The sequence below is a fragment of the Nelumbo nucifera genome, chromosome 7, assembly GCF_055504915.1.
Source record: "Nelumbo nucifera cultivar China Antique chromosome 7, China Antique-T2T, whole genome shotgun sequence".
NCBI classification, from domain to species: Eukaryota; Viridiplantae; Streptophyta; class Magnoliopsida; order Proteales; family Nelumbonaceae; genus Nelumbo; species Nelumbo nucifera.
Window position 1 is genome coordinate 52,035,029 of NC_142655.1, and position 17,264 is coordinate 52,052,292.

The following is a 17,264-nucleotide window of genomic DNA, read 5'->3' on the forward strand; positions in this document are numbered from 1 at the left end:
ATCCTTCAAACTAAATGCGCCATAGTCCGCGATCTGTAATTTTGCAAATTGCAACTCTTATGATTTGTGATTTTGCAAATCGCAAAGTCTTCTATATGCGATTTTGCAAATTGCAATGTCTATGGTTTGCAATATTGCAAATCGCTATGTCTGTGACTTGCGATTTCTATATAAGTGCAATCTTCGGTTTGATTCATCACATCTAGAGTTATCATGCTAAAATCTTACTCTATTTCTTGCAAACCACGTGGGTGCAAGAAAAGTGTGCTTCATTGCACCGCACACATGCATGCATGTATTGCATGGTAGCAAGTCTCTATACTCTCCTCTTTATAACTTTAAATAATTAAACAAGATCCTAATTAAAAACTCAAAATATATTCAATAATCTTTCAATGTGGGACAAGGCTTGAAAGAAAAAGAAACAAGTAAAAATAGAGTTTTTGTTGGGAATTTGAGAACTAGTTTTCAAGATGACCGTGAAAAGAGGACATAGTGGTTTACGCTTAATCCCAATTTTCATTTCCAATAGCAGTAAAAATCAAGTACAACAATCCACAATTAATCTGAAACAACCCTAAATTGCTTGTAGAAGCACTTATGCCACCGTCAATGGTTTGGAACACCCAAAGGAATAAAAACTTGGTCTTACAACCAAGAAAAAAACGAAGAGAAAGCGAAACCTTAAGGCTGTGTTTGTTTTGAAGGAAAAGGTAGAAAAAGGAAGAGAAAGGTGGGGAAACATTTATAAACCTTGTATAGATTTCCTCACCTTTCCCTTCCTTTCCCTATCTTTTCCTTCAAACCAAACATAAACTAAGTGTGAAGTTACATCAGCAGATCTAAAACCATTCTCAGTCACCTCAAGGATTAATTTAAGTGAGGAAAAGGAAGAAAAAGAATGCTAATCAGATCTTGAATGGTGATGCTATGATGCCATGCCATTCTCAAAATTTGCTCCTTATTTCCATCTTTTCTACCTGTTTCCCATTCACCACACAATAAAATTCACAAGAAAAACAGTAATATAACAATGATGTTGAACATTAATAAGAACTCAACTAAGAGAAAAAAGAACATAGGCAAGAGCTTGGACTTACATTCATAAAGCGCAGAAAGACTAAGGAGAACAAAGAAAATGAAGCACACAGCATTGAACTTGGGAATTGCCATGGATGAATTTGCAGTGAAAACTGTGATCTAGGATGGGCTTTATATAACATTTCGACATTCTGAACATAGTGAGGCAAGGCCAATTTAATTTAAGCTCAGTTTGGAAGGAGTACAATACAATACAAATATGTAGTGTGCAAAACCTTATCATCAGTTTATGTGTGGAATGCAATTAAAACTGAACCTGGAGTCAAATTTGTATTTAGTTCGTGTTTGCATTGCAAATCAATTATACTGGTCTGAACCCATCTGACATAGCCGGTTTGTAAGGTTTTGGTTCATCAATATGTATAAACTGAATGGTCGATTTGGTTTTCAGTTTGTAAGTTTGTAAACCGAAAATAACCCAACCCAAACCAGTTATGTCTTATTATGTTTAGTTTTTAAGGTCTCTATGTATTCAGTCTTTCTCTCTTCATTAATTGTCTTTCATTTCTTTTGAGAATGCCTACTCTCTAACTTGATGTGTGAAAGACTCCATTGATAGTTAATCAATGTTATTTTAGGAAGTTTTATCTGGACTTTTTCCACTTTTACAATTACATTTAGTTTTTTAGGTTAAAGCTACATAAATGATGCATGTACAAGCTCTACTTTTTAGGTCAATCATACTTTTTATTGGGACTGAAATGTTAAAATCAAGAGTCTCATTAGTTGTTGGGCTAAACCCAACCAAACCGAGAAACCAGCTGGCTCTCAACTCGAGTGGCCAGTTTGGTTCAAAAAATTATGTATAACCGAACCAAACTGACCTGTGTACAGACCTAGCTAATATGTAGATTTAGATAATATTTATTATGTATATAAGTTAATATATATACCTTAATTTTAAATAAATCAATACAATTTTTATTAATTTTTATTATTATTGAAAATTTAATAATCAATTTTATGATAATTCTTTTACTTGTCGATCGCTTCGGAAACATGAACCCATCAAAAACAGAATTATACAAGAAAACTAATTAGTATTGATTACTTCATTGTTGGGGGTGTTTTTGGAAAAAAAATAATGGACAATGCAAACTGAGGAGTATCTTAATAACACACAAACTATTGGGGGTGTTTGAGAAATTATGTGAAACTATATAGGGTGTTTAATCAAGTGACCCCCAAAATAACTCTCTTTTCTTCTAACCCCAAAATAACTGTCTGAAAGCAAAAGATACGGCATTATTTCTGTTGATTTTTTTTTTTTTTCTGGTTTCTCCAAGGACATAGGAAAGCATTTAAGGAGGCTTAAGTTGGGGATAACGTCAGTCCAACTAATGGTATAAATAAAAGAGGATTGACCTAAACATTAAAGCTATGTTTGGTTTGAAGGAAAAGGTAGGAAATAAGGGAAGTGAAATATAAGAAGAACTTTACAAGATTTGTAAAGATTTCCTTAAATTTCCCTATATTTTCCTTCAAACCAAACACAGCAGGCTTAAACAGCACTCTCTTAAGGTTCAGTGTGGAAGGAGTACAAATATAAATATGTACAGTGCTGCAGTGCAAATACATATCAAATAATACAAGTTACAAGATTTTGTACTCTACATATTTGTATTTGTATTGCTTTCAAACTGAGCCTAAGGCTCTATTTCTTTGCAATGCAAACCTGAACTAAATACAAATTTGGCTGTTGGTTGAGCGTTTTGCATTTGTTTATTTGTATTCATTAATAGTGTAACCTTCGCAACAAAAAAAAAAAAAACTGATAAAAATCTGTATCACCTTCCTCTCCTCTTAATTCTCTTTACATATAAATTTCGTAACAGGTCATCTTACTTCCCATCTCATCACTCTCATTCATTTTTCTACCAATGCAAACAAAAAGAAACTCCAATAATATCAGTATTTTCACTAAAAACGTTAAAGAACCCATATATATATATATATTAAAATAAAGCGGTCAAAAAATTCTCCTTTTTTTAAAATTTTTATTTTTTTCATTCCATGTCATTTTTGAAACAACCAATGAGATGCACTTTTCCATTAACTTAAATAATCTTTCTCCAAAATTATATCCAATTTAGTAGGGAGTTTCTCTCCTAAATTATCTTTAATTCCTATTTATCCTCTCCCCTACTTTTTATCTATATCTATTTAAAGAAAGTTTGGATTAAAAAATTTAAGAATTATTTAAATATTCAACCAAAATTATACAATAACTTAAAAATATTTATTACAAACACAAAAAATAATTTATATTTTTACAAAAATATATCATGAAATTATGTACTAACAATTTAAATTATGTTTTTTCTAGATTATCAATGTAAATGTTTTTCAATTATTTAATAATATGTAATATCTTTAAAATAAATAAAATTAAACTAATAAAAAATTTAAATATTTTATAGATTATTTAAATAACTAGATTTTAAATAGTTAAAATAACAAAACTATGTAATAAATTTAGAAAAAAAAATCTTCAAATTAGAAAATAATTATAACATAATATTGAAATTAATAAAAATTTAATATATTATAAAATAAAAAATGAAATTATGTAATAAAAGTATAAATTATGATTTTATGGTAATTAAATACAATAAATAATTAATATTTTTTAATTTAAATATTTTACATATTATTTAAGTATTTAAATAAATAAATATTTTAAACCACAAAATATTTAACATAACTAGATTTTAAGTAGTTAAAATAAATAAATTATGTAATAAATTTAGAAATTCAGAAAAGTAGAAAATAATTATAATCCAAATGATATTGCTGCCAATATTTAACATCACCGGGACTACCTCCAGCATTATCAGGCCAACTATTGCTGCCAATAACTTCAAAATTAAAGCGGCCATAATCCAAATGATACAAAATACGGTTCAATTTTGTGGTATGGCCCATGAGGATCCGAATGCCCATATTGCTAACTTCTTGGAAATCTGTGACACCTTCAAACACAATGGGGTAAGTGATGATGCCATCCGGCTGAGGTTATTCCCATTTTCTTTGAAGGATAAAGCCAAGGCTTGGTTGAACTCATTACCGGCAGGATCTATAGCCACGTGGGATGAAATGGCTAGCCGATTCCTCTCTAAGTATTTCTCCCCCTCTAAAACTGCAAAAATGAGGAATGATATTACTACCTTTTTCCAGCAAGAGGGGGAATCTCTCTATGAGTCTTGGGAACGTTACAAGGAGCTACTAAGGAGGGTTCCTCACCATGGCCTTCCGATTTGGCTGCAGGTGCAAATATTTTATAATGGTCTGACCGATTCAAACAAGACCATTTTAGATGCAGCAGCTGGGGGCTCCATAAACAATAAGACTCCCGAGATTGCCCATGCACTCATCGAGGAGATGGCAGCCAATAACTACCAATGGCATTCAGAAAGGACACCAGTTAGAAAGCAGCATGGCCTTCATAATGTGGATACATACACAGCTCTCTCTGCACAAATAGGAGCACTTAGCAAAAAATTTGATGAGATGCAGATGGCAGCTATGCATGTACAGTATGATAAGTGTGGGGGAGGCCATAATAGCACTGAATTCCAAGTTGGCAATCAGTCTTTTCAGTCCACAGAACAAGTAGACTTTGTTGGCAACTTTACAAGACAGCTAGGAAATCAGTACCATCATGCCCATAACCCTGGATGGAGAGGCCACCTGAATCAGCCATGGCAGAATCAGCATGCACCTAAGCCTTTCCACCAAAACTTCCATCAGTCGGAACCGAAATCTAACTTGGAGGAGCTGATGACCAAGTTCATAGCTAGTGCGGAAACTAGATTTCAGAATAACGAAACATCGATAAGGAACTTGGAAATTCAGGTTGGGCAGTTGGCACACATGATTTCAGAAAGGGTTCCAGGTACCTTACCTAGTAACACCGTGGTAAACCCAAGGGAACAAGAGGTTGTTGGGAGAATTCCCAATTCAGATACTTAGTCATAAACTGTCTTACTTGTTTTCTGTTTTTATTTTTCATAGCATTTAAGTTTAGTTAGTTTTTCTTAGATTTTAATTGAATAAAGATACTGATCTCCTCTTCTAATTTGCAAGTGATTTCTAGCTGAAGAAGTTTTCCACCGACAACATATTGCAGAATTTAAGAATGATCTTCAGGGAAGTCCTCTAAACACCTCCTATTACTTGATGATGCTCTTGCTAGTTTTATTGTTACTCCCTAACACTACGAACATTGAGGACAATGTTCATCTTAAGTGTGGGGGAGTGAGCCTGAGAACTAGAATTTGGGGGCTGAAGCCATGCACCTAATTCACCCCAACACACATTTGTAGGCAATGACATATCCAAGTAAACTGGAACCCCCCAAGTTCATTGCTATTTATTAAGTGATTTTAAGAAGGAATACAATGAGTTGAGGGAGACTGATGTACTTGTTATGTTTTTTTTTCTTGTGAATAACCTAGTTTGATATATGCATGAGAAAAGTGGAGCTGAATATGTCTTTCAGCATGACTATCCCTAACTACCTTCATGTGTATGAAAGCACTTGATTTCATTGTTAATGGTCAAGGAAGTTAGTGCACATCTGAATTACTGATACATGAGATTCAACCCAAATTGACTCCACTATTTTCAGTTGAATAGTAAAACTAGCAGCTCAAAACACGAGTCTTTTTATCTACCTCAAGCATGTGACCAGTGTGAGATGGAGCATAAAATGCACTCACACTGAAAAAAAAAAAATTGTGTGAGATGGAGCATAAAATGCACTCACACAGAAAAAAGAAAAGGGAGAGATAGAGCATAAAATGCACTCACCCCTAGAAATAAGTAATGATGGTGACAGTTGAGGTCCAAGTGGGCATACTAAGTTGAACTCTCATTAAGATAAAGTTACAGATGTGAAAGTGTAATTTGAGTATTAACTTTGACAACTAAGGAGCTGAATTATATATTAATTGGGAGTGAAAGCTGGACTTTGATGAAATTCATATTCTCCTTTCCTTGGATCTTATACATATGTTAAATGGTAATTTACAAGAATAAGAGTTGAGCACTTACAACAGTTCCCCGACTACTCAATGCATTTCTATCTTAAAAAGTTCACCAGGTAAATAGTGAGAACAGAAGGGGGGAATGTTCAGTTTATGGCTGATGTCTTTACTTGAGGACAAGCAAAAGCTTAAGTGTAGGGGTATTTAATGTGTGGCTCATTGTGACACTAGCAAGTGCACTAGCCGCTCAAGTAATAGAGTAGTGAGTAGAGTATCGTTCCCACGAGGACTTATGTAGCAACTACTAGTAATAAATTAGTCTACTGTTATCTGATCAGCCGAAATGTAAAACTAATGAAAATCTGAAATTCTAACTACAAAGCTATTTCTAACACATCGGACCAAACACCTTGTATGCAAGTGAGGAGACAAGCTAAAGATGCATAGAAAAATAAATTCAGCAACTAGTTCTCTAGGCAATTCGAGTAGAATAGGATTCAACCTTGGTTTGGTGAAATCCCAAAGCAATGAACAGCCTCTCTCGAGCGCATGTTCAATCTATGCATGAGTGACGGTCCTTATATCTCTATCAAGGATCTAATCACCATGCATGCATTTAGATCTAGCAATTCTAGGGCTTCATTTCAGTTGGATGATCATCAACTCAGCTGAATGAACACCAACCGAATTGTGCAAGTTATCTCTAACCTTGCACTCAATTCGACTCTTGATTGGTAGATCTGAAATCTTAGAGTCTTTCTCAAGCACTCTAGGAATTCCAAGAAAGAGGAACAATTCGGCCAGACTGAATTAAAGCTACCTGAATTCTTTCTCAAGTAATTTAGGTATTACAAGTTCATGATCTGAAATCACAGATCTGATTTTATAGAATAGTAGTTTGGATCTTACTATTTCATGATCTGAATTTACAGATCTGAGATTGGAAAATAGCAATTCAGACCTTGTAAATTCATGATCTGAAATTTCAGATATGAGATTTCAGAATAGCAGTTCAGCCAACAATCCACAATTGATATTCCAAACAAGAAACTTCAAGATTGAATCTACTTTACTCGAATGAACTTAGAAAACAAATTACAGAATTGAATTTGCATAATACATGCTTTGATTACAGCAAGAAAGGAAAATTTGATGGAGAAATTACATAAATCTTAGCTGAATTCGATTACCAATTTGTGTAGAAATCAAGTGAGGACAAAACCTTGATCTCCAATTGCTTTCTCCCCCTTCGAATTCAGCTTCTTCTCTTGAAGCTGCTTGTTCCTCCTCTCTTCTCCTCTGTTGCGCCTATCTCTCTCTCTTCTTCTCTCTTAGAACAAGAGCTCAAGGAGAGTTTGAAATCAGGTGTTGGACCCTTTTTCCCCCTCTAGAGGCCTCCTTATATAGGCTTTCAAGGAAGTTCTTGCCTCTTCTTGAAGTCTCTAGAATTGGGTGTATTACACCCCTCTTGAACCTTTTAGAGTGCTCCCTCCTTCTCTTCAAGAAACTTCTAGGAGTTGCCGCCCCTAGCTCTCTTTGGGCTGCAACTTAGCTTGCTTTTGAGCCCATGTAGGCTGCACTCTAGGCTATTATTTGGGCTAAAAATGGGCTGGGCCGAAATTTCCTTCTTGCTAAGCTTCTTTCCTTGGGTTTTCCAAAGAGTTAGCTTGCACTACTTGGGCCGAATGAAACTCCCTTGCTCTCATGGCTGGGCTGGGCTGAATTTGATAAATTTTGGGCTTTCTTTTCTTGCTTTTGCCTTCTTTTTCTTGAGTTGGCTACCCCTGAAATCTTTCTTGTAATCAAGCTAAAATAGGGCAAAATCTAATTAAATCGGCATAAAATTTCGTGCAAAAACCTCATAAAATATAGATAAATTGTAGGTTCATCAGGAGTTGGTGAGCTAAAACTGACTAACCTTTTGTGGAAACCAACACACTCAAGTTGTATCGCTTTGGGTCAATTTTTTAGTTTGGTCAGTTGGTTCAAAAGATTTAAGCTTAAAAATTAAATTTAACTTTACAAATTATAGTGCAATTATTAAAAAATAAATTTAAAAATTAGATTGATGATATAAAACATTTTTTACTAAGAAATATGAGAAATTTCCCACTTTTCCATATTAAAAATTATATTTAAAATATAAAATATTAATATATATATATATATATATCCATAGTTAGGTTGTTCGATTTTAGTTGGTTTACAAATGGCCAAAGTGAAATAGATCCAAACATGGTCGAATTGGGAAACTTTTGAACCAAAGCCGACTTAAAATACTTGAAAACTGGCCAACTCAGGTCGAATTGATTGGGTTGGCCGGTTTTATTAGTTTGATGAATAAATCTAACTAAAATTAATTATTATTATTTTTGTATTATAAAAAATTATTAAAAGTAGTATATAAAATATGAATAATTATTAATTATTTAAAAAGTTGAAAATATAAAAAAATTGTATACTCTTATGTGTTTCTATTAGGGTCATTTACTATAACACACTTTATAGTTTTACATATTTATTTAAACCTACCTTATAGTTTTTATTTTACTAAATCTAGGGGTACAACTTGGGTAGGCCCAGCCCAAGCCCAAACCGGCCCAACCCGGAATTTTACATGGGCTAGGCTTGGATTTTCGGTCCTCAAGTTGGGCTCGGGCCCAAGAAGCCGAGTTTTTTTATTTTTCGGGCTAGGCTTAGGCCTAACCCTTAGGTAGCCCGAACCTGGCCCAAGCCTAGCCCAATTATATATATTTATACGTATATATGTGTATATATGTAAATGTTTCATACATATTTACAAACATACATAAATATATGTATATATATTTGTATAAATACATTTATATATGTATAATTTTGGAGTGGGTTCATTGAGCAACCCAAGCTCGAGCCCAACCTAAGTGCATTAGAGTGGGTTCAACCGTCTATACTACCTATAAAAGAGCAAATGCCCCTTCTTCATGGAATTTTCATTGGATGCTTTCTATCCATCTTGTCTAAGTATACAACAGGTATAAAGAGGATATATATGTCCTTTACTCTCACTTTATAAACTACCCACTTATAACCGTTCAAAAACTGCCTACTTATAACTATTCAGAAACTGTCCATAAATTATAAATAGTTGTCTAAGAGATATTGCCATGTGCAAATGCACGTACATTTTACTAGTTGCATTAAGTGTTTTAAAAATGTAAATGAGAGCGTGAAAGTTTTGTTTGACTAAAATACCCCAATTTTTGAATTTGGTTCCTCTTTAATTATAAGGGCAAAAATATAATTTGAGCAACTACTTTCTCATTCAAATCCCTCTCATTAAATCTTATATTCAACATACTCTTGACTAGAACACCCCCTTTCTTTTTTAATTTAATCCCTCTTTAATGTGAGAGAACAAAATGTATTTTAAGTACTACATTTCTCCTCATTCAATTCCCTTTTACTAAGTCTTAATTTAGGGTATTAACTCACATTCTCTCATCTAATCCTTTTTTAAGCTTATTTTTTTCACCAATAAAATCTATTAACTAAATCTATATCACATACTTTTAACGATATAAAATACATGTTTTTTAAAACTGACCAAAAAATGGAACCGTTCTTCCATCCTTGTGGCAAGTAAGCAATTCAACCATTCAGGTCAAATCGGTCAACCCATGATGTCATAATGTAACATGAAAACTTTTAAAATAGAAATAAATACAAAAAAAGTATATATAGAAAAATTGGGCATATCTCTAATATTTTATATTAATCATATTAAAGAAAAATATGCATGATAAATAATATTTAATTCTTGTTGATGCTGTAATGAAATATAAATTTAAAACCAATGCATGGTAGTGGATCAACAATTCAACCATTTGAATCAAATGTGTCAACCTTGATGTCATAATTAAATAAAAAAGAAAAAAGATAAAAAAGCACAAAGACATTATGAAATAATCTAGAAAATTGTAAAAGAAAGCACTTAACCACTTATCTAATATTTGATATTAATCGTATCAAATAAAAATAAGTGTGATAAATAATAGTTGTTTTTCTTGATATTGTAATAAAATATGAACTTCAAAACCGGCCCAAAAATGAAATTAATTTAATGGCGATGGGTCAACAATTTAACCTTTTGGGTTATATGTGTCAACCCTTTATCTCATTATTAAATAATAAAAACTTAAAGCTTAAAGATGCAAAAAAAAAAAAGAAAAAAGTGAAACTTTGTAGAATACATTTGGACACATCTCTAATATTTTATATTAATCATATGAAAATAGAAAGGGAAAATTTCTTAATATACCCTTATGGTTTAACTAATTGACTAACTCTACCCTTTCTATTTACATACATATTGTCTTAGAGTACACATAATTTTTTTGACAATTGTCTAAAACCTCCTTGCCATTAACACCATTAATAAAAAAGACAAAAAAGACTATTTTACCCTTTATTCTCATTCAAAATTTCAAAATGAAACAAGAAAAAGTGGGGGAGAAAGAGATAAGTCGAGAGAGGAGGGAGTTTGTACTAGCAGTGCAACTATTGCTGGTGGACTGTTGAATAAGGGAGGGAAGGGGTTAGCCATCCATTTTGCAAGAGAGCACGGAACTCATTACTCATTGCAGCACGCCATCGGCTATCACGTGAGGCAATGGACTAAGAAGGAGGTTTCTCTTCGGGAAGAGAAGCAACACTGAGTGCATAATGTGGGTTAAGCTTGTAGAAACCGGATTTAGAACTTGCTTTGAGTGGACGTAGTAGATGAGATTGTAGTGGTGTCACGAGGCTCATCAAAAGTAGTGGAAGACACATTTGAGGGAAAAATGGTGGTAGGTGCAGTGAAAGCAGTGGAAGTGACAAGATGAACAATGATATCGTCAATGTTGGTATCCAAAGGGGTATGTGGGGCACATGCATCTTGGGGATGGTCGATGAAATAGAGGTGTAACAGCTTCTATAGAGGGCTGAAAGGGAAACATACATAGGGGTAGTCCCAAGATAGAAGTGGTGTCCAATAAGAATGGTACTATGGAGGAGTCTTTCATGTCCTTATAAGAGAAAGAAAATTCATCATTAAAACCCATGTCACGTGATACATAAACACCACCAGTAGAATATGGAGGCAACAATAACCTTTGTAGTCTAGGCTATAGCCAATAAATGTGCAGAAGTCATTGTGCAAATCAAATTTCACTTTATTATATGGTCGCAAATTTGGATATCAATGCATCCAAAAACCTTAAGAAAGTCATAATCTGGGTGATTTCTAAATAAGAGCTCAAATGGAGACTTGTGGCAAAGAGAAGTTGAGGGCAATTGATTGACTAAGTATGCAGCACTAAAAATGGCTTCTTGCCATAGAGTGCATGGAAATTTGGCATGGTCAACCAATGTGAGCACAGTATCAACAATGTGACGATGCTTAAACTTCGGAAGCCCATTTTGAGCATGAATATGGGGCAACTGAAGCAATGAACAATGCCAACCTCAGAGAGATAATTTTTGAATTTCTTAAATTCACCACCTTTGTTAGATTGAAAAATTTTAGTAGAACAACCCAACAATTTTTCAACCATATTGCGAAAGGAAATGAAAATCGTCAATGCATCAGATAATTAGCTGTAATAGGAAACAAACAAGTAAATCGACTAAAAGCATCAACAAAAATAATATAATATCCATGTCTATCATTGAAAACTAGCTAATGGGGCTGGTCACCATATATCAAAATAAACTAAATAGCAATGTTGGTGGATACTAATGGCTTGTTTGGGAGGGCTGAGCTAAAGGTAGATTTGGTTCAACCAAGCGGATTCAACTGCATAAATAATATAAGCTATGTCTGTTGACATCTGGCTTAACTGCCTAAAAGGTCAAAGAATGATAATGTTGATAAGGTATTCTGGAAAACCGATTCAAAGAGGCTGAGGTTCAACTGGTTGATCAACAGCCAAGCACAAGCTGCTGTGCTTCAGCACTCCCATAGGGCTTTCCTGTAGTGGCCTGGCTTTATGAAGTGAGCCCCACTCGCACAGCCAGCTATATATCTTTCAACCAAAAACATGGCCTTCCACTTGGGGCCCATTTAGTTAGTTAGGGGCTGGTCCCCCTTCTCATATGCATGCATTTCTACACTTTAATTCTCTGTGCAGAATATTTTATTTGAAATGCGAACCCGAATTAAATACAAATTTGGCTCCTGGTTCAGTTTTGTATTCCAATTTTATGTAAATTTGTATTTTGTCTCAGTGGCAGTGCAAAGTTTGCATCCAAAAAACTGATGTAAAATTTATACCACCTTCCTCTGATCTTAATTAATAATTCCCTTTACAGTTTACACATAAATTGAGGATCACTTGCTTCCCACCTCACTCTCATGTATTTACACCAATGCAATTAAACAAACTCACGAGCCTCAGAAATATCAGTATTTTCACTAAGAAATGAATCCAATTCATTATTTATAAGATCATACAGGATCAAGATATTAATTCTTTAGATATTTGGTGGATTAAAAGTAACTCTACATATTTGTATTATTTGTACTCCTTCCAAATTAATCCTAAAGCCCAAAATATCTGTCTCAAAGCCAAAGATTCCGTTGAATTATGTTTCTTTTTGTGGTTTCTCCAAGGTAGTTCAATCTTGAAATTTCTCCCAAGTAGTTCAATCATAGCAGAGCACCAGCCTTCCCAAACAAAGCCCTAAGTGTCCTTGTGCAATAATAATAGAATGCATTTAAGGAGGCTTGAGTGGGGAATTAAATCAGTCCAAACTCATGGTAAAAATAAAAGAGGATTGGCCCAAATATTAAAGGTAAACGGCAATGCACCCTTTTACAAAAATATGTTTACAACCTTTATTAGTTATACAAATATCTGTAGTAATATCAATGAGATCCTCTCTCTCTCTCTCATAGATATTCTACACTTTTAATTAATTCTCTGTGCAGAATATTTTATCCCATTAGTTAGGGGATCTCATCATCTTTATATTTTCAAGTTGAAAAGTTTTCTTTAGGATTAGTTTAAAAAGAGTACAAAATACAAATATGTGCAGTGCAAATGCATATAAAATAGTACAAAATCTAAGGTTTTTCATTCTACATATTTGTATTTGTACTCCTTCCAAACTGAGCCTTAGGTTCTAGTCGTTTGCAATTTGCAAATATGAGCTAAAAACCAATTTGGCTCCTCCTTCAGTGGTTATTTGTATTCCTATTTGATGTAAAATGTATACTATGTCTCATTTGCACTCATTGACAGTGCAAATTTTGCATTAATATATTCAAGTAAAATTTACACCACCTTCATCTTAATTCTTTTTACACATAAGGAGTATCGTTTTGCCTCCCACCTCACTCTCATGTATTTACACCAACGAAAAGAAAATGACCCTCAAAAATATGAGTATTTTCACGAATAATTCTAAAGAATCCGATTCATTATTTAAAATATCATAGAGAACCAAGCTATTAATTATTTAGATATTCAGTGCATTATATAAAGCCCATCCTAGATCACTCTTTTCACTGCAAATTCATCCATGGAAACTCCCAAGTTTAATGCTGTGTGCTTATCCTTCATTTTGTTTGTTGTTCTCCCAAGTCTTTCTGCGCTTTATGAATGTAAGTCCAAGCTCTTGTTCTTTAATTTGTATCTCTTTTTTCTTAATGGGGTTCTTAACCTTCAACACCATTGCTACATTATTTTTCTTCTTGTTGATTTTATTTTGTGGGGAAACAGGTAGAAACGATGACAATAAGGAGCAAATTTCAAGCTTGGAACCTATGGATGAGATGAAAGGTGTAAAGCTACACGTTCCGCCATGTGCTCCGTTCAAATGCAACACTGGTAAATGCTGGTGTTGCTTAACAGATCCCAGCGGCAAAGCTCCATGTTATTACACCGAAGAAGATTGTCTTAACAATTGCCCTGAACCTCCACCTCAGGCTCAGCCATTTCCATGATCAAGTCTTTCTCATGGATTTTCCCACATGTCTATGAACCCTGAATAGTAATACTATCTAAAACAATGGAGTGCTACATTATGTTTTCTTGTTGGGGTTTCACTCTATGTGATAATTACATATAATAAATGATAAATTTATCGGTTAAATCATTTTGTTATATCACGCTCTCTCTCTCTCACCAAATAACGCTAATTATCTAAAGATATTAAGGAATTTTTGTTTTGTTTCTTTTTTCATCCATTTATCTTAAACTAGTAAGCATGCACATGCTTTATACATGATAATTTTTAATGGCAATGATAGTAAATAATGTGTTTTCCAAATTTTCTACAATTTTTATATATCTACTTTTATAAAAAAATTTTTTGGTCGCACTTAGTTTTATCAATTTATGCGATATTAGAGATGTCTTCAAATATTTTCTACAGAATATTTTGTATATTTTTTGTAATCTTTTGCATTAACTTTCATCTATTTTAATTATTATTATTATTTAATTATGAAATCAAGGATTGACACATTTAAACCTAAAGGGTTTTTTTGGTAAATTAACCCCAAAAGATTGATACATTTAATGTTTTTGTCATAATTGGTTAAGATTTGGATTTAATTAAGGGCATGCAGTCAATGTCAGTGAATGCACCATGAATGGGATCTAATAATGTTAATATATCAAGAATTAATGGCCACTCAATATATGGTATGAAATGACTGACCCAATAATGACAAATATCATCGACAAATAATTTGCATGGGCGATGTAGCAGCAGTAAACTGTGGGCAACCTATTTTTATTATATTTTGTAATTCAAAGTAAAGCTACATGGCCTTACTTCAACTTCATCAAGACCTAGAAGCAAATAATTGCTCTAGTTCTGCTGATGGAGTGGGAGCATGAAGCAAGAACACACCTCTTTTTTCAAATAAAAAATAAAGAAAGTCTAGAATCCACTAGAAGAAACTCAAATGTAAACCAGATGGGAGTGTGAACAGATATAAAGTGCGACTAGTTATGGTCTATATTATCCTGAGACCTTTAGTTCCGTTGTGAAGCCTACAACTATATGAGTTGTGTTGACCATTGTTGTGACCAATACTTTGCCAATCCAACAGTTTGACGTTTAAAATGGTTTCCTTCATAGTGACTTGGAAGAAGACATCTACATGAAACAATTCCTAGGTTTTGTGCATCTTCAGCTCTCTAATTTTGCTTGTCATCACTTGAAGAAATCCCTATATGGCTTAAAACAAGCACCACGGGCTCAGTATCAAGAGCTTAGTACATTTCTTGTGCACTCTGTCTTCACTGCTTCTATTGTTGACTCTTCATTGTTTTTGCCTTGCTCCCCTCATGACTCTCTATATTCTCATTGATGCCAATGACATCATTGTCATTGGATCCAATTTTACTGTAATTCATGAACTTATTGGTTCTATGAGCTCTTCCAATGCGGCCAAAGAACTTGGTTCTCTGCAAGAAATTTCTTGGGTGTTGTAACTCATAGAGATTCTATTGGTTTATTTCTTTGTGAACATCCTTACATTGTTGACTTAGTAAAGCGGACAGGTATGGGTGGCGCTAACCTTTGATCACACCTATGGCTACTACTACTCGTCTTAACACAGATTTGTTGAATTTCTTAGCTGCATTAGGGGTTGTGTAACTAATAATCACTACAAGAAATTTGACTTCTAGAAACGGATAAAACCATTGCGAGAAGTCCTTAAACCCGTTGCTAGAGACCTATACCAACGGACTAGCGACGGATACAAAACCGATGCCTCTTCCACCGCGGCAATAGGTTCTGGCAACGGATAAATAAAATCATTGCTAGAGACATCATTTAGCAACAGATATAACCGTTGCTATAGTCTTAATCTCTTGCAACGGATCTGCCTTTATTCTCAGTCAAGAAGAAATTATAAACGATGGTTCTCCCAACATTTCAGAACCTCAAGCAATCCAGAAAAACTAAAAGAGACTTACCTTTCGTATGTACATTGTCAAAAGTTTTCCAGCAATTAGGAGGACTTCAAATGAAACTTGAGTAAGGCAGAAACTAAGCTGAGCGTTTTTGGTGTTATGTTTGGAAGACAGGAGATGAGGCTTGAGCTTGGCTTTAGAGATTTTGGGATTACAAGTAGAATGGGTGTATCACATAAATTATGACACTACTCTCTTCCTCTCTCTTTCTCACTGGGAGCCTCCCTGAGGTTTCCACCTTATCTCCCTCTTCTCTCCCCCAGTCCCCCCCCCCTTTGAGCTCAAATTAGATCAGCATTTATAGAGAAAGGGAAAGGGGTTTGGTCTGAATTCGCTCAGTTACAGTGCTTGGTATTCAATAGAGGTTTTTCACAAAAATATGTAAAAATTCTTCAAAGAAATAGATGTCTACTCAAGCTTACCTATTTGGTAAAACATTTTCTTTGATTTAGGGGTGGCTTTCATGGGTTTTGTGTCTCCAATGGGAGCTTGGGTGTGTCAGATGTTGCATCCCCCTATTTGGGGCTGACTGTGGCAAAAAACCTAAATTTGATAAATTTTCAAATTCTATTTTGTCTTTTCTTGGTTTTAACTGTGGATATCTTTGGGTTTTGGGGTTTTTTGGATCTATTAGGCTCTATTTCATTGGTCCAAGTGTTCTAATGGGTCAAGAATGGGTCTGGCATCATCCATCACCCTTTTGGGACTTCAGGTTGGGACAGATGAGATGATGTGGCAATTTAATTCGGTGCGTCAAAATGAAATCTTTCTAGTTTAACAGTCAAACTAATGAATCTGGTCATGAAATTTGATGTGCTGGGGCTTTTGGGGTTTTTAAACATAGTGGTGAAGTGTAATCGGTCAAATAGGCTCGGGATGATTGAGATCTATGGCTGACAAGTTTGGGTTAACGAGATTTATAGAAATTGAATCTTTGTTTGATAAAGGGTCAAAAAGGGGAATTTTGGGATGACATTTGGTGGGTTGGCATCTCCGAACATCGTAAATCTAATGGAAGTGATGGATCTTTGATCAAAGGTGTAGATTGATTGTTTTAGTTCAGATCATGGTCTTTGCTTATGTTTTTTTAGTCAATGAAAGTGTCCAAAGCAAAATCTTACTTTTTTAACGGTCAAATGGAGGTGTTTAGTCGTGAAATTTGTTGTATTGGGGTTATTTGGGTCACTGAACATAGTGGCAGGGTTTGGTTGGTCAAATA

The 17,264-nt window shown here is 34.2% G+C and overlaps 1 protein-coding gene and 1 non-coding gene across 2 annotated transcripts; one reads left to right on the forward strand and one right to left on the reverse strand.

The window, feature by feature from the left end:
• The first annotated feature begins 4,017 nt into the window (after positions 1-4,017).
• Positions 4,018-5,073, forward strand: LOC148790494 (uncharacterized). The gene has a single exon (XM_088892320.1). The coding sequence runs from the start codon at positions 4,018-4,020 to the stop codon at positions 5,071-5,073; it is 1,056 nt and encodes a 351-aa protein (XP_088748446.1).
• On the reverse strand, positions 4,246-4,352 carry LOC148790495 (small nucleolar RNA R71). The gene has a single exon (XR_016078991.1). It is a non-coding gene; the product is annotated as a small nucleolar RNA R71 (small nucleolar RNA).
• Positions 5,074-17,264: the final 12,191 nt, after the last annotated feature.

What these genes read in the sequence shown, in the direction of transcription:
- LOC148790494 (XM_088892320.1), top strand. Translation starts at nt 4,018, where the DNA reads ATGGCCCATGAGGATCCGAATGCCCATATTGCTAACTTCTTGGAAATC.